We start from the raw sequence: 25,884 nt of genomic DNA, 5'->3' as shown, positions 1-25,884 counted from the left end.
AATTGACTGCCAACCCCTCCATAACTCGCGAAACCAACTTCCAACTGTGCCCCTAGAAGGGGAAGCTTCAGCAAAAACACGCAGCAAAGGACAATGGCATTCTTAGGCACTCAAACCCTTTTTGTAATCGTAAAAAATCATGGCGCGAAAGTCGCGGCGCGACAGCTCCATCCTGCACCGTCTCTGACTCAGCACTGCCTGTGCTTTCTTACCGCGCTGTGGGGGGATCACCGCTAGCCAGGGGCTGCGATCGCACGTACCAATGTCGAAAAATATTGCTCTTTCTACTGAAAACAACCCCAGTGTCCTCCACCTTTCACTTTACGGCATAGCCCTCGTAGAGGTGCCAGATGCTAGTTTGTGGGACGGAGTCCCATCCCTGTTAGACTTCACCGGTCAATACGAGTACGGTTTGTGGATGACGCTGGAGTTATCGTCCGATGATGTCCGGTATGTGCTCCATTGGAGACAGATCCGGTGAGTGAGCAGGCAGAGGCAACGTGTCGACATTCTGTAGAGCGTGTTGGACTAGAACAGCGGTATGTGGAAAAGTGGAATCACCAGCGTCACATACAGTTCTGCAGAGCGCACGGGATCCCCGCGAGAGTAGTGCTGCTGTCGTTCCAAACTGCACTCCGGGTAGGTCCGGAGTACCGAGCACACGTACGTGGCGGTTGCAAGTCCTCGACCCAACACACGGCCATCAGTGGCAGTGAGGCAGAACCAGCTTTCACCAGAATACTCAACAGACCTCCACGCAAACGCCCAATGGTCTCTCACTTGGCACCAGTGAAGCCGCAAATGGTGATCGTTTGGGGTCAGTAGAATGCAGGCTTCAGGACATTTGGTTTGGAGCTGTTCTTCAAGTGACCAATTTGTAGCAGTTTGTTGGGTCAGTGTGGTGCCAACTGCAGTTCACGTTGCTGCCCCACGTGCGGTACGATGCGACAGAGCCGTACGCTGAACAAGACGGTCTTGCCTGCCGGTAGTGCCACGTCGCTGTCCAGATCCCAGTCTTCTTGTGACTGTACATTCTCGTGATCTCTACTGCCTGTAACTATATAACATTCGTGCCAAGTCATTCTGCAATATCACAGAAGGAACATCCAACTTCTCTTAGCTCTATTACGTGACCTCCTTCAAACTCAACGCGGTGCTAATAATGGCAACTTCGTTACCCAACATTAACTCACACTGCCCAACCTCAAAGGTACCTAACGGCCACTACCATTACTGCACACACGATTCACTCACTGTCATCACAGTTTGCATTCCAGACGGGTTGCTCCACTTACACATTCACTCTTCAAATTTTTAAGCCTTTAAATAAGAAAAGCCAACTGTCTTGTCGCAGTGGTAATACTTGGTCTCATCAGAACACCAAACTTAAGCACTGTCAGAGTTGGCTGTCACTCAGATGGGTGACCGTCCGAATCTGGCGAGTGCTGTTGGCAGGTGGGTTGCACTCAGCCTTTGTGAGGCCAGTTGAGGAGCTACTTGACTGAGAAGCAGCGGCTCCGGTCACGAAAACTGGCAACCCCGGGAGAGGAGGGTGCTGACCACATTACATACACTCCTGGAAATGGAAAAAAGAACATATTGACACCGGTGTGTCAGACCCACCATACTTGCTCCGGACACTGCGAGAGGGCTGTACAAGCAATGATCACACACACGGCACAGCGGACACACCAGGAACCGCGGTGTTGGCCGTCCAATGGCGCTAGTTGCGCAGCATTTGTGCACCGCCGCCGTCAGTGTCAGCCAGTTTGCCGTGGCATACGGAGCTCCATCGCAGTCTTTAACACTGGTAGCATGCCGCGACAGCGTGGACGTGAACCGTATGTGCAGTTGACAGACTTTGAACGAGGGCGTATAGTGGGCATGCGGGAGGCCGGGTGGACGTACCGCCGAATTGCTCAACACGTGGGGCGTGAGGTCTCCACAGTACATCGATGTTGTCGCCAGTGGTCGGCGGAAGGTGCACGTGCCCGTCGACCTGGGACCGGACCGCAGCGATGCACAGATGCACGCCAAGACTGTAGGATCCTACGCAGTGCCATAGGGGACCGCACCGCCACTTCCCAGCAAATTAGGGACACTGTTGCTCCTGGGGTATCGGCGAGGACCATTCGCAACCGTCTCCATGAAGCTGGGCTACGGTCCCGCACACCGTTAGGCCGTCTTCCGCTCACGCCCCAACATCGTGCAGCCCGCCTCCAGTGGTGTCGCGACAGGCGTGAATGGAGGGACGAACGGAGACGTGTCGTCTTTAGCGATGAGAGTCGCTTCTGCCTTGGTGCCAATGATGGTCGAATGCGTGTTTGGCGCCGTGCATGTGAGCGCCACAATCAGGACTGCATACGACCGAGGCACACAGGGCCAACACCCGGCATCATGGTATGGGGAGCGATCTCCTACACTGGCCGTACACCTCTGGTGATCGTCGAGGGGACACTGAATAGTGCACGGTACATCCAAACCGTCATCGAACCCATCGTTCTACCATTCCTAGACCGGCAAGGGAACTTGCTGTTCCAACATGACAATGCACATCCGCATGTATCCCGTGCCACCCAACGTGCTCTAGAAGATGTAAGTCAACTACCCTGGCCAGCAAGATCTCCGGATCTGTCCCCCATTGAGCATGTTTGGGACTGGATGAAGCGTCATCTCACGCGGTCTGCACGTCCAGCACGAACGCTGGTCCAACTGAGGCGCTAGGTGGAAATGGCATGGCAAGCCGTTCCACAGGACTACATCCAGCATCTCTACGATCGTCTCCATGGGAGAATAGCAGCCTGCATTGCTGCGAAAGGTGGATATACACTGTACTAGTGCCGACATTGTGCATGCTCTGTTGCCTGTGTCTATGTGCCTGTGGTTCTGTCTGTGTGATCATGTGATGTATCTGACCCCAGGAATGTGTCAATAACGTTTCCCCTTTCTGGGACAATGAATTCACGGTGTTCTTATTTCAATTTCCAGGAGTGTAGATCTTGTTGCTCTCGTAGAAAAAATTACGTTTTACGAAACTGTTTGGTTTACAAGCAACTATTTTCGGTCTTGTTTAACAGACAGAATTTAAAACGTTGTGCTGAAAAACTCGTACAAAGTTGGAAGGAGGGAGAATTTTAGTGAAATCAAAAATAGTGTCCCACAGGGTTCAGTTTGGGGCCCATTCCTGTTCCTTATACGAACATCGTCCAATAAATAATGCCCCAAATATTTTTACAGCCTTTAATATTGAAAGATTTCGGTGGGGTTCCTTTCATGTTAAATTCTTAAATCTGTTGTCATTTATGGCATAAATTCCTCTTATAAATTTACTGTGGTGTCTGACTATCTGGGAGGAGACAGCAGTGGAACATAAACAAGAACGATCTGTCACACTACTACACTTTAAAACACAGTTTATATGTAATTCAGGTCACACAGTCTCATACGGAACCTACATCCACTTTCTTTTATATACTGTATATGATAAGATACTGTCATCCAATTTGCCGTCTGTGTGAATGGATGAATGAGCAAATGTATTTCTAGTTGCATGCTTGATGGTAGCAGACAAGCCTGTCTGCTAGAGAACAGTAGGACCAACGTCGGAGCAGGTAACTACGCTTTCCAAAAGCAGAAAGGTTTCTGTTCTTAGTAAGGTTCTGTCCGTTCCTTGTCATGTTGGTACAGGAAGCTGCCTCTCTGGTCACTTCCGTTTGTATCTGTGAAGCACCCTCGGTAGGGGCCCAGGCAGTATGTCCATGGCGAGCGGGCGAGCGTCTGAAGTGGTAAGATCTCCGGCTAAGCGCGTCTCTGCTAAGTCTGTAGGACAATGGATTTCTTAAGTTCAGCCTAACTGAAAATTTAATCACCTTCATTTCAGGTTTATATCTCAAATATGTTATCTTAAATTGCAATGCAGTGTATTTCGAGTGTGAAGTTCAGAATATCTTCCAGTGGTAGCTTTGTCACTACTTTGTGAATAAAGTGGAACCACGTGTTGAGAATCCGTAACTCTAACTAAGAGCATCAATCTTAAATGCCAATGTGTGTGAGATTATAACGTCTCGGCTTGACAATATTTTTCAATATAGCGACTTTTCTTTATGTTCAGCCCACGTGGGGTGTACTTTGTGAGACCAGTACCACGTGCTTATACAATTGTTTGACCCATCAAGTTAATAGTAAGACGATATTAACCAGTTTGAGGTTCTTCTTTTGTAATTTGTATTTCTATGTAATTTATTTTAATTATCAAAATTATTGTGGAGTTACACTCTTTGTGTAAACCAAGTTGACCACGTGAAGCATGTAGTGTAATCATCAAAGTAGCACTCGGCTATTCTTTTCGGCAAGAGTTCACAGAGAGTTAGCATGTATTTAGTATACCAGTGTGTGGTAATTTCATGACGGACAGGATTGCGCTACGAACGTAACTTGTTTGGGTGAACATAGATTCGGTTGGTTGTGGTTAATTTCCTCTTGCATATGTTTCAACGTTCTTCGTGTGTTATTTTATGAATGCAGTGTTGTATGCCGTCTCCCAATCTTGGCTCCATATTTGTGTGTTTCGTAAGATTACAAACTCACATTTTCACAATCCTAAATAAGGCACCAGTTTAGTTATGAATCAAGTTTAATATGCTGAAATTTCAATGATCAATGTTAAAATAAATTTCCAAATATAAACTGATTTATTTCTTTTTATTTCAATTGCCTTTTCATATATATATATATATATATATATATATATATATATATATATATATATCACCGGTTATCGTAAGATGACTACTAAAAGATTATAATTAATGTTAATCTGGTTGGGAATTTGGTAAGCTAGACTGCATACCTGGTGAGACAGTTGCTCATTAATGCAAGGTTAACTTCCCCAGATAGCTCACAGCTTTTAACCCGCTCTTATTGTCTTGAATATCAGCACCGCTTTCAGAACAAATTAATGCAACAACATAGGAATACATACTTTTATATGATTTAAATTTGGTGTTGTTCTGCACTCGAGCGCAGTTTCGGGCCATTCTGACTGACAGCACAACTACAGTGAACTATAAAAATGGCCTCTACGCAAGACACTTGTTGCAAGCAACGTGCTGCAGTTGAACTCTTGTGTGCCAGAAAGAAACCACGGCGAGCATCCATAAATGTGTGTGTGAAGTAATGAAGCAGTTAACAAGAGTGCAGTTGGGAGACAGATAAGGAGAGTTAGAGTGTCGCGAGGTGCAGTAACTGAGCCCTTCGGTCGACTATATTCGGGAAGTACCGTCAAAGTCGCTGTTCCCGACAGGGTGAATCACACGTGTGCCACTATTCGTACAGATGACACCGGCACGTCACAACTCGGCAGTTGGCTCTCATTTTTTTCTGTGGGCATTAGAAATGCGTGTGTAATGGCCTTGACTCTTGGATAATCAACCAGCGGAAAGCAATGCACGCATAAGTGGAGGAGAATGCGAGGGTAAATGAGGCAGCGATTGAGTCAGTGAGCACTAAATTAGGCAGTCAGAAGCTAAAGCAGAGTGTGGACACAAGGGCTCGGATGGCAAGATGCTGAGGTGCAGGCTGAGCTGGTCGGGAAAACTTACAAAACAAAATGCTGAACATGTCTGACCCCAAAACGCAGAGGTACCGAGGGGTGGGATCGACTTTTAGAAACCACGTGCACGGTAATGTGCGCTAACATCCCAGGTACTGTCTGCAGCCGAAAAAAAAGAAATGTTCAATGTTGCACGACGCCCAATAGTGTTAAATAGTTGTGTGTAATAGGCTATTTGCGTGCTGTAACGCATAGCGTAAGGCCTTCACGTGCAGAAAGTCACCAGGTACATTAAATTTCTTTTTTCATTTTTTAATTTTTGTCGAAATTACGTTGAACATTGTTTTTTAAATGTATTTTTTATTTCTGTTTGTCAAGATCTCTGTTCGCTCTCGGTTTTCTTCCTATCACTGTTTTTCCATTTCAAATCTGTGTGCATGTGATTTTAATTAATCTTAAGCGTTAATTTCGATTTCATATATTTCGTTTTATTATCCTATTTTATCATCTGTGTTGCAGTATTATTTATTTGTATTCCTCATTCTGCTTGAATCTCATTTTAGTTATAATTCCTTCCTTCGTTTAAATTTTCATCTGCGTTATTTCGTACATAGTGCAGTAGGAATCTAGGCTACGTTTTAAATGTTCGTATGGCGATTACCATACGAAAATTGCACATCTTATAATTAAAAACACATTTCGACACCATTACACAGTCAGTACAAGCAGATTATTTCGTCTTTTGCTTTTTAACCAAGAAATCGGCATTTTCAAATATTTCAATATTATAACGAGTAAAGATAAATAAATTCACATTCACAAAAGTTCGGAGTAGGAATGGAATGACATAAAAATGTGAGACGAAATGAAAAATTTATACGACGGTTAGAATGCAGTGACAAAGGAATAGAAACAAAGAAATTACATTTACCGAAACGGAATAAATCAAAGTCCCAAGCACGGGGCTCCATCCCGCAAATCATGGGGAAAGAGGAGAGGGAGGAGTAACACCCTCGTAGAAAAAACTGGGTCCATCTGGCTGCGGATAGCAGCACCCGGTTAGGACCCCTACCTAGGGGCCGGCCGGCGTGGCCGAGCGGTTCTAGGCGCTTCAGTCTGAGACCGCGCGACCGCTACGGTCGCAGGTTTGAATCCTGCCTCGGGCATGGATGTGTGTGATGTCCTTAGGTTAGTTAGGTTTAAGTAGTTCTAAGTTCTAGGGGACTGATGACCTTAGATGTTAAGTCCCATAGTGCTCAGAGCCATTTTGAACCTACCTAGGGTTACTGGCGAAGCCTGGGCAAGGCGTAAGAGGAAAGTCGTTTCCCAACGGCAGAGAGAGCGGAAGAGCCACTGGAACGTATCAGGTAGCGCCGTTCCGGGCGGAACCAAAGGCGTCCGTGTCCCAATGTCAGGGGCGGCCTCAACACATCTTCTGGGGCTAACAGATTTAGTCGTATAACTGGAGGGACACGACTCGTCCCATGGAAAAAAAAAAAAAAATTGCCCTCGAAAGGCAAAGGTCCCGAGTTCGAGTCTCGGTCCGGCACACAGTTTTAATCTCCCAGGAACATTCATTTAATGCCAACTCATCCGTGGACAGTCAAAATTCGCAGCCACCAGTGGAAACTAGTGTCTGAGTGCCAATGGACACAGAGTTGCAATAATTCATACAGATCTACATCAGCGCTCCAGAAACCGCAGCCCGGTGTGTGGCGGAGACTACAGGTGATACAACTAACAAATCCTCCTTTCCCTGTCACCTTACGAATGGTACGTGGTAAGAATGATTACCGGTAAATCTCTGTATAGCTGTAATGTCTCGACTTTGTCCGTTGCGACCACTTCTCGAGACGTATGTGGGAAAAAGTAATAAGTTGCCCAACTCTTGCCGAAATGTACTCGGAATTTCAAGAGTAAACCTGCACCATGCCTCTTTTATCGCCTATCATTAGAGTTTTGCGCAACATCTCCACGAGGGCTAAACGACCCTCTGACGCAAAGCAGTGCTCTTCTTTGGGTATTCTCTGTCTCAACTTCTGACCCAACTCGATAATGGTCCTAGATTGATGAGCAATACTCAAGAAGCGCCCGAACTACTTTTTGTAAGCCGCTTCTCGGCCCGACGAGTTACATTTCCTTAAGATTTCTCCTGTGAGTCACAGTCTAGCGCCTGCTTTTCCTACTAATTTCTTTTATGCGGTCATTCGCCTGAAGGTGGCTCCGGATGGCTACTGCTAGGTATTTTACAGCGTACACCGATTGCACTGAAAGACCTAAGTTGAAACAAGGCCCCGGGAGTAGACAACATTCCATTAGAGCTTCTGACGGCCTTGGGAGAGCCAGGCCTCACGAAACTCTACTATCTAGTGAGAAAAATGTATGAGACAGGCGAAATACGCTCAGACGTCAAGAAGAATATAATAATTCCAATCCTAAAGAAAGCAGGCGTTAACAGATGTGAAAATTATCAAACTATCAGTTTAGTAAGTCACAGCTGCAAAATACTAACGCGAATTCTTTACAGACGAATGGAAAAACTGGTAGAGGCAGACCTCGGGGAAGTTCAGTTTGTATTCCGTAGAAATGTTGCAACACGTGAGGCAATACTGACCCTAAGACTAATCTTACAAGAAAGATTAAGGAAGCTACGTTTCTAGCATTTGTAGACTTAGAGAAAGCTTTCGACAATGTTGACTGGAATACTCTCTTTCAAAATCTGAAGGTGACAGGAGTAAAATACATGGAGCGAAAGGCTATTTACAATTTGTACACAAAGCAGATGGCAGTTATAAGAGTCGAGGGACATCAAAGGGAAGCAGTGGTTGGGAAGGGACTGGAACAGGGTCTAGCCTATCCCCGATGTTATTCAGTGTTTATATTGAGCAACCAGTAAAGGAAACAAAAGAAAAATTCGGAGTAGGTATTGAAATCCATGAAGAAGAAATAAAAACTTTGATGTTTGCCGACGACATTGTAATTCTGTCAGAGACAGCAAAGGATTTGGAAGAGCAGCTGAAGGGAATGGACAGTGTCTTGAAAGGAGGATATAAGATGAACATCAACAAAAGCAAGACGAGGATAATGGAATGTAGTCGAATTAAGCCGGGAGATGCTCAGGGATTTAGATTAGGAAATGAGACACTTAAAGTAGTAAAGGAGTTTTCTGTTTGGGGAGCAAAATAACTGATGATGGTCGAAGTAGAGAGGATATAAAATGTAGACTGGCAATGGCAAGGAAAGCGTTTCTGAATAAGTGAAATTTGTTAACATCGAGTATTGATTTAAACGTCAGGAAGTCGTTTCTGAAAGTATTTCTATGGAGTGTAGCCACGTATGGAAGTGAAACATGGACGATAACTAGTTTGGAGTGGAAACTTTCGAAATGTGGTGCTATAGAACAATGCTGAAGATCAGATGGGTAGATCACATAACTAATGAGGAGGTATTGAACAGAAGTGGGGAGAAGAGGAGTTTGTAGCAGAACGTGACTAGAAGAAGGGATCTGTTGATAGGACATGTTCTGAGGCATCAAGGGATTACAAATTTAGTTTTGGAGGGCAGCGTGGAGGGTAAAAATCTTAGAGGGAGACCAAGAGATGAATCCACTAAGCACATTCAGAAGGATGTAGGTTGCAGTAGGTACTGGGAAATGAAGAAGCTTGCACAGGATAGAGTAGCATGGAGAGCTGCATCAAACCAGTCTCAGGACTGAAAACGACAACAACAACAACGACGGCGACTTCTTGAGTTCTATTTTCAAGTCTTGTATACAGTCGCAAATCTGACCCAATATTTAAAGTGCTCGCATCTTTTCACTAAACGGCAGTGAGCAACAGCGTAAAATGCTTTGCTGAAATCAAGGAACACGGCATCAACCTCTGCGCCTTTGTCTGACAGTGTTATGGATCTCATGGACGAACAGTGAGAGCCGAGATTCCCAGGATCTCTGTTTGCGGAATCGATGTTGGTTTCAATAGAGGACATTATCGTTCTCCAAAGTCGCCAGAATGCATGAGCATCAAACATGTTGCGTAATTCTACCAGAGACGCTGTGGGGCTACAATTATGTGCCCCTGTCGTACGGCCCTTCTCGAAAATGGTCTTCTAGTCGCTAGGATGCTACTAGAAGCGGAGCAATGTCCTTTAACATAATCTTTCTGGAATCTATTCGTCCACGAGACTCAGAGGGCCATAGACACGGGTTCACAGGTAGATGCCGTGTTTCTTGACTTCCGCAAGGCGTTCGATACAGTTCCACACAGTCGTTTAATGAACAAAGTAAGAGCATATGGACTATCAGACCAGTTGTGTGATTGGATTGAAGAGTTCCTAGATAACACAACGCAGCATGTCATTCTCAATGGGGAGAAGTCTTCCGAAGTAAGAGTGATTTCAGGTGTGCCGCAGGGGAGTGTTGTATGACCGTTGATATTCACAATATACATCAATGACCTTGTGGATGACATCTGAAGTTCTCTGAGGCTTTTTGCGGATGATGCTGTGGTGTATCGAGAGGTTGTAACAATGGAAAATTGTACTGAAATGCAGGAGGATCTGCAGCGAATTGACGCATGGTACAGGGAATGGCAATTGAATCTCAATGTAGACAAGTGTAATGTGATGCGAATACACAGAAAGATAGGTCCCTTATCATTTAGCTACAAAATAGCAGGTCAGCAACTGGAAGCAGTAAATTCCATAAATTATCTGGGAGTTGGTATTAGAAGTGATTTAAAATGGAATGATCATATAAAGTTGATCGTCGGTAAAGTAGATGCCAGACTGAGATTCATTGGAAGAATCCTAAGAAAATACAATCCGAAAACAAAGGAAGTAGCTTATAATACGCTTGTTCGCCCACTGCTTGAATACTGCTCAGCAGTGTGGGATCCGTATCAGATAGCGTTGATAGAAGAGATAGAGAAGATCCAACGGAGAGCAGCGCGCTTCGTTACAGGATCATTTAGTAATCGCGAAAGCGTTAGTGAGATGATAGATAAACTCCAGTGGAAGACTCTGCAGGAGAGACGCTCAGCAGCTCGGTACGGACTTTTGTTAAAGTTTCGAGAACATACGTTCACCGAAGAGTCAAGGAGTACATTGCTCCCTCCTACGTATATCTCGCGAAGAGACCGTGAGGATAAAATCAGAGAGATTAGAGCCCACACAGAAGCATGCCGTCAATCCTTCTTTGCACGAACGATACGAGACTGGAATAGAAGGGAGAACCGATAGAGGTACTCAAGGTACCCTCGGCCACACACCGTCAGGTGGCTTGCGGAGTATGGATCTGGATGTAGATGTAGATCTCATCTCGTCGTGATGCCTCTCCACTACTACGCGACTGCTATTGCTTTTAATTCCCTCGGACACTTATCCCAATATTCGCCACTTCGGTCCTCGTAAGACGTCTGAAAAGAGGGACCGTATTACGATCTTCCGCCGTGAAACAATTTCGGAAGACCTTATTCAGTATTTTAACTTTGTCTCGGTTATCTTCCTAGTCGATGCCCGAGTGACTGTACAGATGGCTGCGATCTGGTTATGCATTTTACGCAAGACCAAAACCTCTATGGGATTTTAGTGAGACCGGTCGGAAAAATTTCTTTCAAAGTCATTGAAAGCTTCTCTTATTGTCGTCTTTACGCTCATTTTCGTTCCGTTCAACTTCTTTTTGTCAGCTAGGTTTTGACTTCTTTTCAGTCTGTGATGAAGCAACCTCTCCCACCCCTTAAGAGATTCCTCGGAGCATGCTGCGCGGCATGTTTCTTTCTTACCGCCCTGCCAGTATCCAGCAACGTTCATTTGTCTAGCTAAAAGCTGTAGTAGAAAATACTAGACCACTACTGTCTACTGCAGGTCGCAACATACATGGAATTGTCCTGTAAACGGGACGTGGCTAGTACTGAAATAAAAGTTTTAACTCAGCAATGTTAATTTCCAGGTGTATTTTTAAGATAAAGATCACAGTTAATACTGCCAAGTCCGTACTAAGTGGCTACACAGTGTAAAGCTCCCACGCACACCACAATCACACACGTAGCCAGTTTATTGTATTTACACCCGTTACCGAAGTTAATAGAGTTCACTGGATCGTTTAGTTATGACAATGCTCCCTCAAATGTTGTGCTCTCTGCTCTAAACTTAATACCTGTTCCAGTCTTAGATCGCACGACACGCCACGGGATTTTAACTAACAGTCAAAAGCAATGATTTTGATATTCCGTCCGAAATTTCACACGACTTCCATTTATCGTTCGCTTAAATACACTTTGTACTGCTTCGCGAACTCGTAATTAGCATTTTACCGCGATTTTACAGTACTTTCTTGGGAGCTGCTTTCAATGAGATGTTACTAGTTCGAACCCTCAGCCCCGACTTACTTAGATCACACCAAAGGCTTTGTTCCCAGCATAGATTGGCGCGAGCCTGCAGTTTTCTGATTAGCTGATATCACAAACAGTAAGTCAGGTTGCAGTATTATCCCGCGCTTTGCTTCAGTGACCAATAATAGTAAAACATATGGCAATTGCTAAATAAGTAAATTTAGAGAAGTATCAAATATAAAATTACTCCTTCCAAAATTACCAATTAATATGTGTTCTACTCTCGATTTACTAGTACCATAAACTGACTGCTTATTTATTTATAGTAAATCCCCTGTATAGTTTACCTCGTACTTCGTGAAAAAAACAAAACAATTTTCATTTAGTTGTGTTCTTCTTCACTCATACAACACTCACACTGCTGATTACTACACATATAAAACAATGATAATTATCCAAATACATTAAATATTAGTCAAACATAACTGTTTTGACTACGACTGCCAGCACTGCCCGTCAGCTGCTGACATCTGCCGCCCACTAGTATAACTACGTGCAGTTCTGTAACTCAGGTCCAGGCCAGCTGGTGACATCTGTCGGTGACTCACGCGTATAGCGATATCGTCCCAACAAGTGAGAGGAGCGATGCGAAGGCGGTACGCCTTAAGCAAACAGGCTGGTAGCTATTGAACTACATGAAATGTAATGGTCGTAACTTCCGAACGGTTTGCGCTGGCACGTTCAAACTGCACGGTAGACAGCGGGGCTCGGTGGGAATTAGTATGCGCTCTCAATTGGGTGGATTCATCAATAAGTAAAATTGGCGCATTAGGAGACTGACAATCCGCATTTCGCAATCGAGAAGTGTCTTCACCCTCAATTGGTGACTTGTGTGTTGCAATGTCCAGTCACGGACTAAACGGTCCGATATTTCTCGATGGCACGGTGACTACCGAACCGTACGTGAAGGTTTTGGAAGACGATTTTGTCCGCGTTATCCGAAGTGGCACTGATTTCGACAATTCGTGCAGTACGGAGTTCGACCTCGTCGAACCAGGAGAGTGTTTGATCTGCTGGAGGACCACTTTGGGGGCCCTCTTCTGCTTCTGGGGTACCCAGAGGCCACTGGCACGGGCCTCGATTCGCCACCATACTCTCCGGATCTGAACACCCGCGACCCCTTTTTGTGGGGCTATATTAAATATGAGATGTATCGCAACAACCCGAAAACCATTGCTGAGTGGAAAACAGTCATTCAGGAGGTCACCGACAGCATCGATATTCCGACACCTCAGCGGGTCGTGCAGAATTTCGCTACGCTGTTCGCTTGTGCTACATCATCGCCAATGATGGCAGGCATATCAAAGATGTCATAACCTAAACCAGAATATCTGTAGTGACGTTTGAATGTTGAATGAAGTGTGTGCACGTCGTACATTGTAACTAATTTACATTTCCAGAATGAGATTTCCACTGTGCAGATGAGTGTGCGCTGATATGCAACTTCCTGGCAGATTAAAACTGTGTGCCGGACCAAGACTCGGCCACTTGCCCGCGAAAGGCAAAAGTCCCGAGTTCGAGTATCGGTCCGGCACACAGTTTTAATCTGCCAGGAAGTTTCATATCAGCGCACACTCTTCTGCACAGTGGAAATCTCATTCTGGAGACATCCCCTAGGCTGTGGCTAATCCGTGTCTCCTCTATATCCTTTCTTTCAGGAGTGCTAGTTCTGCATGGTTTGCAGGAGAGCTTCTGTAAAGTTTGGAAGGTAGGAGACGAGGTACTGGCAGAAGTAAAGCTGTGAGGAGGGGGCGTGAGTCGTGCTTGGGTAGCTCAGTCGGTAGAGCACTTGCCCGCGAAAGGCAAAGTTCCCGAGTTCGAGTTTCGGTCCGGCACGCAGTTTTAATCTGCCAGGAAGTTTGATTTACGTTTCTTTTCATATATAAGGGATACTGAACGATGCTTTTCATTTCATAACATTCGAACTTGAACGATGTTCTCTATATCGTCGTATAGTAATTCACTGATAACATGGGTCGGTGAAATCTAATATTATGTGACTAAATCTAAAGGTTTTTAATCTTCCTTTTTCAACAGCCTGTTAGCGTAGTGTAGAAAATTTTGCAGACGAAGTGTGGTGGCGATGCTACACGGTTGCCATGTGTTAATGCCGTCGGTTTTCAAGCTTACCTCGAGGGGTCCAATGCACGGTCCTGATGCCAAAGAGAAATGGAAACGCACTGTGTGTTACGGGAAGTGAAGTGAATAAAGACGGGGTCACCGAGTAGACAACTGACGGCGCCTGCTCTGTGCGACATCTTGACGTACCAGCTGTGCCGTGTCAAGGCAAAGAGCAACACCTGCTGGCTGCTCAGGTTACAGAGAGCAGACCAGAGCGGCGCCCTCTGCTTCCCTCGACACTCTGGCCGTGACTCTCCCAGCAGATGGTATACTGCTTGCTTGCTTTCTCTTTTGCTAATGAATCCATTATTTCAATTCCGTGCCGCGGTGTTTCGATACAGGCTCACAGCGATGGGATCAGCTTCTATCCCTTTTACAATGCTCATCACAAACTTTTGCCATCAGACTGTGCTGATGTGAGGAGATGCGTTCGTGAGCGCATTTACGAGGTTGCTTTACTGCTGGATCAAACCTAGAGAAGGGAACAGAGTGAGTCGTTGCCACTTTTAATGACTTGCTGGATGGCGAAAAGGGGCTCTCTTGCAATACAGTACCGTAGGTACGCCAAACCAAACGCTCCTCATGTATTTCATACGGTTTTCGTTGTTGGAGTCCAATGGTTGCATCAAAGTTTAATTTCTGAATTATGTGACTCAATAAACAAAAGAAATTGTATTCAGTGCACCATGATGTTCATATATTAAATATCTCCAGGACATTTGTGTACCTGTAAGTGGCAGAAATGTAACAAAACTTCTAACACCAGATAATCTAATAAATTGTAAGGCGGCAACGGCGTTGCACTTTACATGGGTCCGTTTGACGTGGCACTTTAGGTTTTGCTGGAGTAATACTCTAAATTACAGTGTAGGAAAGGGTGTAGGAAATCTGTGTGGAAACGCATCGGCACGCGTGAATTCCGCGATTTTGTAATTATAAGATTTTGCGGAGAGGCAGTATGCGAGACAGAGCTCGGCTACATCCCCGCCTAGCCGCCGAAGGCCATAGCCTGACGGTATGAATGCTGAACCGGGGGATTCCTGTAATCCGTTTGGAGAGGCCACAGCGGCCGCCAACCTCTGAGGGACGCACGGCTGCAGGTGTTCAAGGGTTTACCAAAACAGAGCAGTGGAGAGCTGGACGGGCTTTCCTGTGAGTGCTCTCGCCTACGTCCCACTAATTTTACGCCTTAAAGTAACTCAAGTGGGGCGGGCCAGGAGTTCCGAATAACAAACTTTCTATGCAAGAATCTGTGTTCGCTACGACTGGGAATCATGCCGGGAAAATCTCGAGTGGTCTCTTGGCAGAAAACTTCCAGTAAAAGTGTTATTGGCCACAGCTGTGGTTCTTCCCAGCCGGCGAGGGCGGAGTTTACTTGTGAAATTTTGTAGAAATAAAAGAATTGTGGAAAACAATTCTGTTCCCAGGCCGTACATTGGTCGGCACTGGCAAACTGGGTACTTTGAGAGCTTCTAGCGATGTGATTCGCTCGGTAAAAGTTGAGGGGGAAAACAAAGGTGAAGAGCAATCTTGCTGAACTCTCGGTAACGGTCTTCCGTTCTGGGCTCTCTTACTGAGAGGACTTCAGCCGTCTCCTGTCTTGGTTTTTCGTTCTGAATGGACGTTAGTCACGCCAGCTCTTTGCTGCCCGGAAGATCGTTGCAAATAGAGAAGTTTACGGAGAGCAGTCTGGTGTTCGAATACTGTAGGAGTGTACTTTCCGAGACGCCACATGCCAACCGCACTGCCGCGCCGTCGCCGTCACCGCTGCAGCAGGAACGTTACGGTGAGATCGCTCCCGCTTCGGCCTGTGTTAGGAGTAACGTTAGGTAGTTGGATGACGTGCAATTGCTGTTTCCACAGAGGTTTCACGGTACTCTGGGGTGTAGTGGCTCTTCGTATTTTACGTTGTGTGTCGATGTCAGCCGGTCAGCCAAGTTATAAGAGATCGCGTTTTGGTCCAAGTTTAACACAGTTCACTGCCAATGCCGGTCTGGAAGATAATTTGTAAATTTTTGATTGTGTTTTATTCAGCATTGATCTGAAGGTTATAATAAAATGATTGTGATTCAGTAGAGCCTTTACTTTCAGTAGTTGATCCTGAATTCACCCTTTCGCGTTATTTTATTTTGTGTATGAGTTTGATGTCATTGAGCACTCTAACTGTTCGTGATCATTCATGTTTCGAAGTAAAAACAGGTGTGATTCATCGTCAACGCTACCACCGCAAGATTAATGAAGGGTGACAGAGCCACATTTAAATCTAGCTATTCATTTTTGCGTACATTTCCACTCCCAATTTCTCTGTAAGTTGTTTGTCAGGGGCGAACACACGCAAAAATCGGACAAGCAACGGGTGGGGCGTTACAAAATAATTATGAAAAGGAAAATTTAGTTTTGAAATGAAAACTGGAATGGCACCTACAGCGGTCACACAGAATGGAATGCCAGTCCCCATCCAAACCGCAGACTTTTGTCTCTCTGTCAGACGTCGCGCAACATGTCGATATGTGGTAGAACGATATCTGTAGCCGACAAGTCGCGCACGCTCCTGCACCCTCACAGAGTAGCTGTGAGGGGCAGCGGCCGATTAGGAAGCGCGTCGATGCGCCTCGCTGCCGTGTCCGTGGCCGAAAGCTCGTGGCTTCTCATCGCTCAGACCGCTGCCGAGTCGGACGGTCTTAAGCGGACCTCTGGCAGTCTCGATATCCGGGGCCGCCAGTGACGAGTGTCGGGGATGCACATCTCGAACACTGACTGTGGAGAACGAAACTGACGTCGATATTACCCTGTTAGCGAGAGGACGATAGTTCGTAATTCTTCAGACTTAGTGCAAGTAGAAAAAAAACTAAAAAAAATAAAACTCCGTCCGAACAGGCCACGAATGCATAACGGTACCGACCGGCCGCCGTGTCACCCCCAGACCACAGGCGTCATTGGACAGCGCACCACTCTCCTAGCCGTACGTCAGTTTTCGAGACTGGAGCCGCTACTTTTCAATCGAGTAGCTCCTCAGTTTGCCTCTAGAGCTGAGTGCACCCCACTTACCGACAGCGCTGGGCAGACCGGATGGTCGCCGATCCGAGTGCTAGCCCAACTGTACTCAGACTGTCTGCTAGCTGGGATGGGTGGAGAAGATGGTGAAGTTGCTTTGGTGGGTCAGCCATATCAGTGCCCTCAATCGCCTTAAGTGCTGTGGTACCCAGGAAGACCCAACTCGCATACCTCACATAACTGCTGTAGAGGACAAGGGGTTATTTTATGGAAATACGGCGCGAAATTGCGATTTAGTGTGTTTCCGTGCGCGATGCGCCAGCCTCATGGCAGACGGCGGACGAAGGCTGGCCGGCGCAATATGCAGGTGACACAGCTTTGCAACGAGCGTCGGTATGTGTGTACGGGCGCGGCAGCGAACAGAACGCGCCATTAGCAGAATTATGCAGGCGCGGGCCGCGTGTGGCGCGGTTGCATTAGCCAACTCGTCGAGAACCTTCTAATAACCACGCCCTACAACCCCGACCACGTCACCCCCTCCTGTCATGCTATTACACTACGACTTACCTCTGCCTGAGTTAGCCTTTACTTTGTTGGGACTCAGGCAGAGGAGTCACAGAGAGTAGAATACATGCTTTTTGTTGTTGTTGTTTTGACGGTACTCACATCTGCTGCGAGGTGACCAGGGGCATGTTGGAGATGGCGCTGTACTTGTTGTGGTGCGCCAGGCCGATGCTGAAGGTGGCCTTGAATGCCGGCTCGTCGAAGCAGGGGAAGGCGCGCCGCGCGTCCGTCGGCTCGAACTGCGTCACCGCCATCCACCTGCCGCAGCCCACGCCACACACTCACCACACAACCGACACGCACATAACACCTACTGCTGCTCCATCTCCACCGGCCGACCCTTGCAGCCGCCATCGCGCACTCAGTACAAACACAAACGTAAACACTACTCCAACTCCACCACCACCAGCCACCGTCCGCAATCAACATCACACCCCTCAGAGAAAAAAAAAAATTAACACAAGGTTGCCACAAGTTTCCCCAACTGAAATTGCCTATATTTCCCTCATTTATAGACAAGTTTTAGCATTTTTCTCTAACAAATTTTGAGATCTCAATGATATGTTAAGCAGCTACGATACAAGAAACAATATCTAAAAAAACGTCTTGCAAGCAGATGGTGTTTCCTGCGTGAGCCAAAATCATCAGTACAAACATCAACATATTTTGAATAAAAATCTGTCGGTGTACATGCCGCGTCAATTCATGATAAAACTCCAAGCTCTCGACCACTACCTCCACGGTCTTCGTCAGGGCAGTTTTAGCCCTGGCGACGGCCATGGAGGTAGTGGTCGAGAGCTTGGAGTTTTATCATGAATTGACGCGGCATGTACACCGACAGATTCTTATTCAAGAAATACTTCGTGAAACACTTTGTAGCCATCAACATATTTTGTAATGAACTGTTTTTAGATGGCGAAGCAAACCATATCGTATCTATGTTTCATTAAGACCACTGATGTTATTTTATTTCAATAAAGCAAAACACATTTGTTGCCAAAAATATGCATTTCCTTGGAGTCACGAGACAGATTTGAAATTCCGTGTAGCTGTGGCATGGCTTATATTGGAACAACTAAATGGAGTGTTAATACCCGCCTAACTGAACACAAAAGGAACTGTAGATTGGGACAAATTGACAAATCAGCTGTAGCGGAACACGTTTTCAAAGACGGTGATCATGAAATAAAATTTAGTGAGCCAAACGTGATAGCTAGGACCTCACATTATTATACCCTCATGTATTGAGAAGCTATAGAGATCTACAAGCACGAAAATAGTTTTCATAAAAAAGAAGAAGGATTAAAACTAGACAAGATAAGGCGGTCGGCCTTGTACCAACGAAGTGACTGTCGATTACCTATAATCGAGAGAGATGGCACCAGCCAGAGATAGTTTTAAAGTCAAAAGCACATGATGAGTGGTGGCGCCATCTGAGCGCCTAGCAGCCAGTCGCCGACTCACCTCAGAAGATGTTGCCCGTAGTAGGCAACGAAACGTCAGGAAGGAGAAGAAGCTTTATATATCGACCACGGCAAATTCACCCCGGAAGTTTTAATTAATGAAGACGCCGGCTGTGAAAACTTACATTATAACATTATATGATCAGATCTAAAATACCCTCACTGATTTCGGAAATAGACTCAGAAAAAAGTAGGCCTCTTGAAAGAAGTGTATAAGGCAGAGAAGAATTGTGTAACCAACACTGTAGGTGACCGCCAATAAAATGTTGCCTCTGCTATGTTTGTTACTGTTGGTTATTACCCACTCTGGAATACATATTATTCTACAATATATTTTGTGATTTTTCTTTCCAGGAATATATGAGTACATAGCGTTCAAACCGCCAGCGACTGACTCAATTTTCTTCTTCTTATCGCGCATACTTTTTAACATACGAACTACTTTTGAACTGCTAAAATGTACTACAACAAATAAACTGTCTATAAAACGTCACACTGTATAACGTACTTGTGGTGAGACAGTCACAATTCCTGAAATGCATCACCCATCGTCTTGGCCTGTGGAGGAACGTCCACGGATAAACTGTAAAAATCCGCCAGACCCGACCTGCGGGCAGGTCGATGAGACTAGATCCGACGGGCAGCGCCCGCACGTTGGTGGGAACCGAATGGCTTCAGGTCGGCAGGCCAGACCCGTGTTACAAATACCTGCTGAAACGGCCTGCGGTTTTGGCCTGTCACAGAAATCCACTCGTGTGGCCAGCTATTCGTGAGCCAATGACAACAACACGTTGGTTAAATGAGACCACGGTGATCAATCCACACAACAGATAACTTGTTCAAATACTCTGAGAACCAACAATAATGAGAATAGCTAGCAACTCACCATACAGATGATTGCTGAGCTGCAGACAGCAATTTATGAAAAGACAGTCACACTGTCACAACTAAATCTTCAGGCACAGCTTGTGTCAGAAAGCGAGAGCACACACACACACACACACACACATTCACAGAATCATACAGTCAGAACTCACGCACACATCACAGCGCCTACAGTCTCTGACAATCATATCCCAACAGAGCACTCCTCCCAACTCCCTGCCTCTCGTCGGCAGCAAGTGTTGGCAGCACTGACTGTAAGCTGAGGGGAGTGGTAGGAAGCGGGGAGCAGCGGGAATGAGGGCAGTAGGGAAGCAGCCAACTTACTCAGCTGCATCCAGCCAGAGACGATGCGTCACACCTCAGTAAACAAACCATTTCCACTACTGAGACAAATACGAGATATTTCCAGTGTTTTTTTTTTTTCAAATTTACCTGATATTTACCTGATGTGCTTGAAATGGCCTGACATTCCCTGATTTTCAGAACCTGTGGCAACCCTGTAACACTCCTCTAGTGACTTATAGACTAAACACCACCACCACTAAGCATATTATGTTGGGAAATGTAATCATAAAACCCACACTGCTTTTGTAGATTTTGGAAAATTTTCTGCATCTACATCCATATTCCACAAGCCACCTTGTCACCTGTGGCAGAGGGTACTTTGCTACCCCTATGACTTACCTTCTTCCTTTGACAGGGTACGGCCGACTTCCTTCCCCGTCCTTCCCTACTCCGATGAAACTGATGACCTCGCTGTCTCGTCTCCTTCCCCAAACAACCCGGACCCCAACCCAACTTACTTTCATTCCTTTTACAGCGACGAATGGTCGGGAAAAAGGACGATTGTGACTAAGCCTCTGTACGAGTTTTGATTTTACGCTACTGACCTTTTTGCGAAATGTACATAGGACAAAGGAATACACCTGTTTACTCGTATGCTGTCAGAACTTTAACAGTAAATCGTAAGGCGATTCAGAAAGGCTCTCTTGTAGCCTCTGCCACTGAATTCGCCTGAGCACCTTTGTGACGCATTGCTACTTCTCAGATCAACCTGTAACTAAATGTGCCGCTCTTCTTTGAATATTCTGTGTTTCGTCTAAGAATCCTACCTCAGACTCACAACAAATATTCAAGTTCTAATCGAAAGAGGATTTTGTGAGCTATGTCTCATGCGGGTGGACTACGCATCCCAAATATTCTTCCAATGAATATAAGTCTGGCGCCTGGCTTGACTGTGATTCCTTTTGTGTGTCCTTTGCATTTTTAATTGGTGCATACGTCTACTCCTACGTACTTAATGGACATGACTGCTTCCAGTGATTGTTTCGCAGTCATGTAATCTTCCAATAGAGGCTTTTCTACTTATTTGTGTCAATATGTTACGTTTGTTCTTGCTCAATCTCAACTCCGCTCCCCGCACCACATGTGGATCCTCTGCAGGTCTCGTTGCTAGCCTTCCGGCAACTCTGCGGACAGGTCGATCTCTCCTACCGTGTACAAACTCTGGGGATCGACCGATGAGAGGATAAGGAACAAAAAAGCTCTAATGAACTTATGTCCAGATGTGCACGGTTTCCATGGTAGAGACCATTTACTCAGTCATGCATCGTTACAGAGACTGCGGTCTAATACGCGCTGTACCGTGCAGTCACAGTTACAGCTGAAAATGGTTTCAGTGTGCCTCAAGGAACGAGTGTACACGTCCTGTCTCTCACGTTCACATCGGCCAGGCTGCAATCTGAACAGTGTCAAAGGCAGCGCGAAGACACTGCTGCAGTGGCTCCACGTCGGGGAAGGGCTCTCCGTACACGATTCTTTTGAGAAGGCCCCATAACCAGAAACGTGTAGGCCATGCAACTGGATCCCTTAGTGTGATCCATCGACCAAGCAAGACACAACTGAGATGCATCAGGACGTTAACAGTGAAGTGGGTTGGAGAACCCTCATGCAGCGGCCACATAACCCATCGAATCATCAGCGGCACTTCTTCCAGAAGGGGAGGCAAAGTGACCCGCAAGAAACACCAATAGTTCTGGTCTGTTCTGCGACGTGGAAGCAATTATACCAGCCCACATATTCCGGCTGGACCGATGCTGATGATTTGCTGTCACCATACCATCCCATAGACGACTGTCATGAAAAGTGAAGATACGTCTCTGCGTAATGGTAGCCTCATCTGTGAGTAGGACGGATGACACAAATCCTGGAATCGCGCTTGCCTGGTGAAGAAACCAGTGACAAAATTGCTCCCGACGTGAAAAGTCTGTGTCACTGTTAGTGATGCAGGTAGAGACAACTGTCGTGGAGAATGTCACACGCGGTCATCTGGCTCACCCTGTACTGGCGGGCCAGCTGTCTGCTACTGACACGGCGGTCCCCTTCCACAGTGTTCATCACATTTCCATCCAAGTCTGGTGTCCTAACATTTTGGGTAAGTCCTTCATGATTTCCTGTTTACTGAAACCGCGAAACACTGTTGCAAGCATCGAATGCTACGGTTGTTGTCAGTGGGGATGGGTCCCCTCATACAACCTTGCTGTCTGCCGCTCGCAGCCACTTGCCTTTCCGTAAGTAAACACCGTGTCGGCAAGCTCTCGATTAAAATACAGAACCACTGTATTGCATTCAGTACAAGGTATGTCAGCAAGAACAGTGAACTGGATACAACATTACCAGTTACCATGGGAAGAGAGGGCGCTAAGGCAAGACGTACGAAGCGCCGTAGTACCTTCTAGGAGGGACCCGTGCATTCTGTAACTGTGGCTGCATGGTACAGCCTGTATTAGAGGCAGTCTCTATACCAATGTATGATTGAATAAACAGTCTCTAGAATGGAGAGCGTACATTTCCAGACATAAATCCATTGCACCGTTTTTGCTCCGCTTCCTGCCATCGGTCAATCACTAGAGTTTGTTCACGGTGGAAAAATAATCCTTTATAAGAGTATCATCTGTAAAATGCTTCATGGAGCTTCAGCGTCAGACTCTAGTAGTCCTCCTATAACTTTATCTTGGAATACCTGTACGCCCGAAGTTATGATTAATTATCAAGATTGCTCTCCATTCACAATGACATGCTGTGTTATGTTCGCTAAAATCTCTCGAGTCCAGTAACACAGTTCACCGGGTTTTCCACACGTTCCTGCTTTGTTGACTAGGCGGCAGTGCCGACCTGTACTGCACCCATGCTGGACTCGGCCTCTACCTGCGGTTCGCCATCTCTTGCTTTCTGGGACTGCTGACGAACAGAACGAGCTGTGTTTCATAAGAAATCCATGTTGATTCCCACAAACGATCTTTTCGGTATGCAGAATTTCTAAAATATTTTTTAGGATAAAATTCAGTCGTCAGTAGTAAACATATTGTCTGTAGCCAAGTTTCAGTCTGCGCCTAATACGATTATCATATTCCTGTACATAGCCATGAAGAGAAATGTATAGACGCTTTGTCAAGTATCAGAGATATGTGAGAATAAGATTAATGTACCAAGACCAAAGGAACTTCAGATTGTGAATTGTAAACAGCATCCAGAATCAAGTTAAGTTATTTTTATGCTTGTTATTATTTTAATAAATGTGCGTGAAAATTAATCAAGTTCTGTTTAAAGTTGGTCACCGACAGTCTGCTACTCTAACCATGCAAGTGGCATTTCTATCGTCTGACCTAACGGCAGAAGATAAACACACCACGATAAGATCACGAGACATACTGCTGACACTCGCCTACTTCGTTGGAGCGACAAGTCAATTAATCTGATGGTGTGTGTACCGAAGGTCTTACAGTACGCACGCTACAGAAATAAATGGAAATATCTTCTAATAGCACTGGCTTGGAATCTGACGTTCATTCTTCTGCGAAAGGACCACAGACCTCAGTATGATGCATAAATTTCAACGTGATACGTCTGTCTGCTCCTGTGAAGAAAGGTCCTTAAAAGACTGGCAGAAGGACAACGAAATGATGCCTTCGAAGATTGAGGTACCGAACACAAATGATCTCATAGATCGTAGATTCTCTCCAAGTTACTATAGCAGATTAGCCTAAGGATTATCCTAAATATTATCCAGAGGATAATACAAAAAAAAGATCACAGACTTGACGATGATCGTGATGAATATCGCAGTACTGATCGCCGCAAGCGTGGATCCCATACGAGTACGTAAATAGCTGAAAAGGATGGGCACCTCGTGTCGCCGGAGGCGCGGTCCCGGTAGCTGGAGCGGTAGTAGCCGGCGAGGCCCTGCTCCAGCGGGGCGGCGAAGGCGAGCCGCAGGCGGTAGGCGGCGCCCGGCTCCAGCGGGCCGTCCAGCTGGAGGACCAGGAAGTCGCGGTCCGCGTCCAGCTGCACGCGCCTCAGCGCCGGCGCGGGCGGCCCCTGCGACGTCAGCCGCACCGCCTCCTCGTCCACCATCAGGTTCTTGGCGTGCAGCCGCAGCTCCCGCACCGGCGCCGTCGCCGACAGCTGCCGACAGACAGCACAGGGCGTCCAGCATTACTAGCTGGCCGGGAGGCGGGGTGCGCAGCGGCAGTGACGAGTGAGGGAGTGGGAAGAGCGCTGCCGGCGGGGGCTGCCGGGTGCTGCAGGGGAAGTGCCATTCCAAACTGACACCTACGTGCACAATTCTTTGTGAACATTAAGTGGAGCTCCTCCACACCCACACTCGCACAGTGATCATTCAATAGGATCTACTGTCACGCCCACTTTGGTTAGTATCTAAAAATAATTACAGTGAAACCACAACAGAAACGGCTTTTTATTTCCACCTAGGATTAAAACTGAAGAAACTGCAAAAAGGTGGGAAATTAGGGAGATGGGACCTGGATAAACTGAAAGAACCAGAGGTTGTACAGAGTTTCAGGGAGAGCATAAGGGAACAAATGACAGGAATTTGGGAAAGAAACACAGTAGAAGAGGAATGGGTAGCTTTGAGGGATGAAGTAGTGAAGGCAGCGGAGGATCAAGTAGGTAAAAAGACGAGGGCTAGTAGATATCCTTGGGTAACAGAAGAGATACTGAATTTAATTGATGAAACGAGAATATATAAAAATGCAGCAGGCGAAGAAGGCAAAAAGGAATACCAACGTCTCAAAAATGAGATCGACAGGAAGTGCAGAATGGCTAAGCAGGGATGGCGAGAGGACAAATGTAAGGATGTAGTGGCTTATCTCACTTTTTAAAAAGAGACCTTTGAGAAAAGCGAACCACTTGCATGAATATCAAGAGCTCAGATGGAATCCCAGTTTTAAGCAAACAGGGGAAAGCAGAAAGGTGGAAGGAGTATATCGAGGGTCTATACAGGGGCGATGTCCTTGAGGACAATATTATGGAAATGGAAAGGAGGTAGATGAAGATGAAATGGGAGATACGATACTGAGTGAAGAGTTTGACAGAGCACTGAAAATCTAAGTCGAAACAAGGCCCCGGGAGTAGACAACATTCCATTTCAACTACTGACAGCCTTGGGAGAGCCAGTCCTGACAAAACTCTGCCGTCTGGTAAGCAAGATGTATGAAACAGGCGAAATTCCCTCAGATTTCAAGAAGAATATAATAATCCCAATTATGAAGAAAGTAGGTGTTGACAGGTGTGAAAATTACCAAACTATCAGTTTAATAAGTCACAGCTGCAAAATACTAAGGCGAATTCTTTACAGACAAATGAAAAAACTGGTAGAAGCCAACCTCGGGGACTATCAGCTTGGATTCCGTAGAAATGTTGGAACACATGAGGCAATACTGACCCTATGACTTATCTTAGAAGAAAGATTAAGGAATGGAAAACAAAAGAGTAGTTCGGAGTAGGTACTAAAATCCATGGAGAAGAAATAACAACTTTGCGGTTCGTCGATCACATTGTAATTCTATCAGAGATAGCAAAGGACCTGGAAGAGCAATTGAACGGAATGGACAGTGTC

General features: G+C 45.9%; 1 protein-coding gene across 3 annotated transcripts in view; it reads right to left on the bottom strand.

The window, feature by feature from the left end:
* LOC126293406 (aminopeptidase Ey-like) overlaps positions 1 to 25,884 on the bottom strand; it is a 424,028-nt gene that overhangs the window by 183,925 nt on the left and 214,219 nt on the right. For all 3 annotated transcript variants that reach the window (XM_049986620.1, XM_049986618.1, XM_049986619.1), the window contains exons 3-4: positions 24,154 to 24,431; positions 17,722 to 17,877 (exon numbers count right to left, since the gene is read on the bottom strand). In XM_049986620.1, coding sequence (XP_049842577.1) covers positions 17,722 to 17,877; positions 24,154 to 24,431 — 434 coding nt within the window. The remainder of the gene's footprint in view (positions 1 to 17,721; positions 17,878 to 24,153; positions 24,432 to 25,884) is intronic.

The sequence above is a fragment of the Schistocerca gregaria genome, chromosome 10 (genome assembly GCF_023897955.1).
Source record: "Schistocerca gregaria isolate iqSchGreg1 chromosome 10, iqSchGreg1.2, whole genome shotgun sequence".
Classification (NCBI taxonomy): Eukaryota; Metazoa; Arthropoda; class Insecta; order Orthoptera; family Acrididae; genus Schistocerca; species Schistocerca gregaria.
This window is presented reverse-complemented; position numbering and strand designations above follow the sequence as displayed.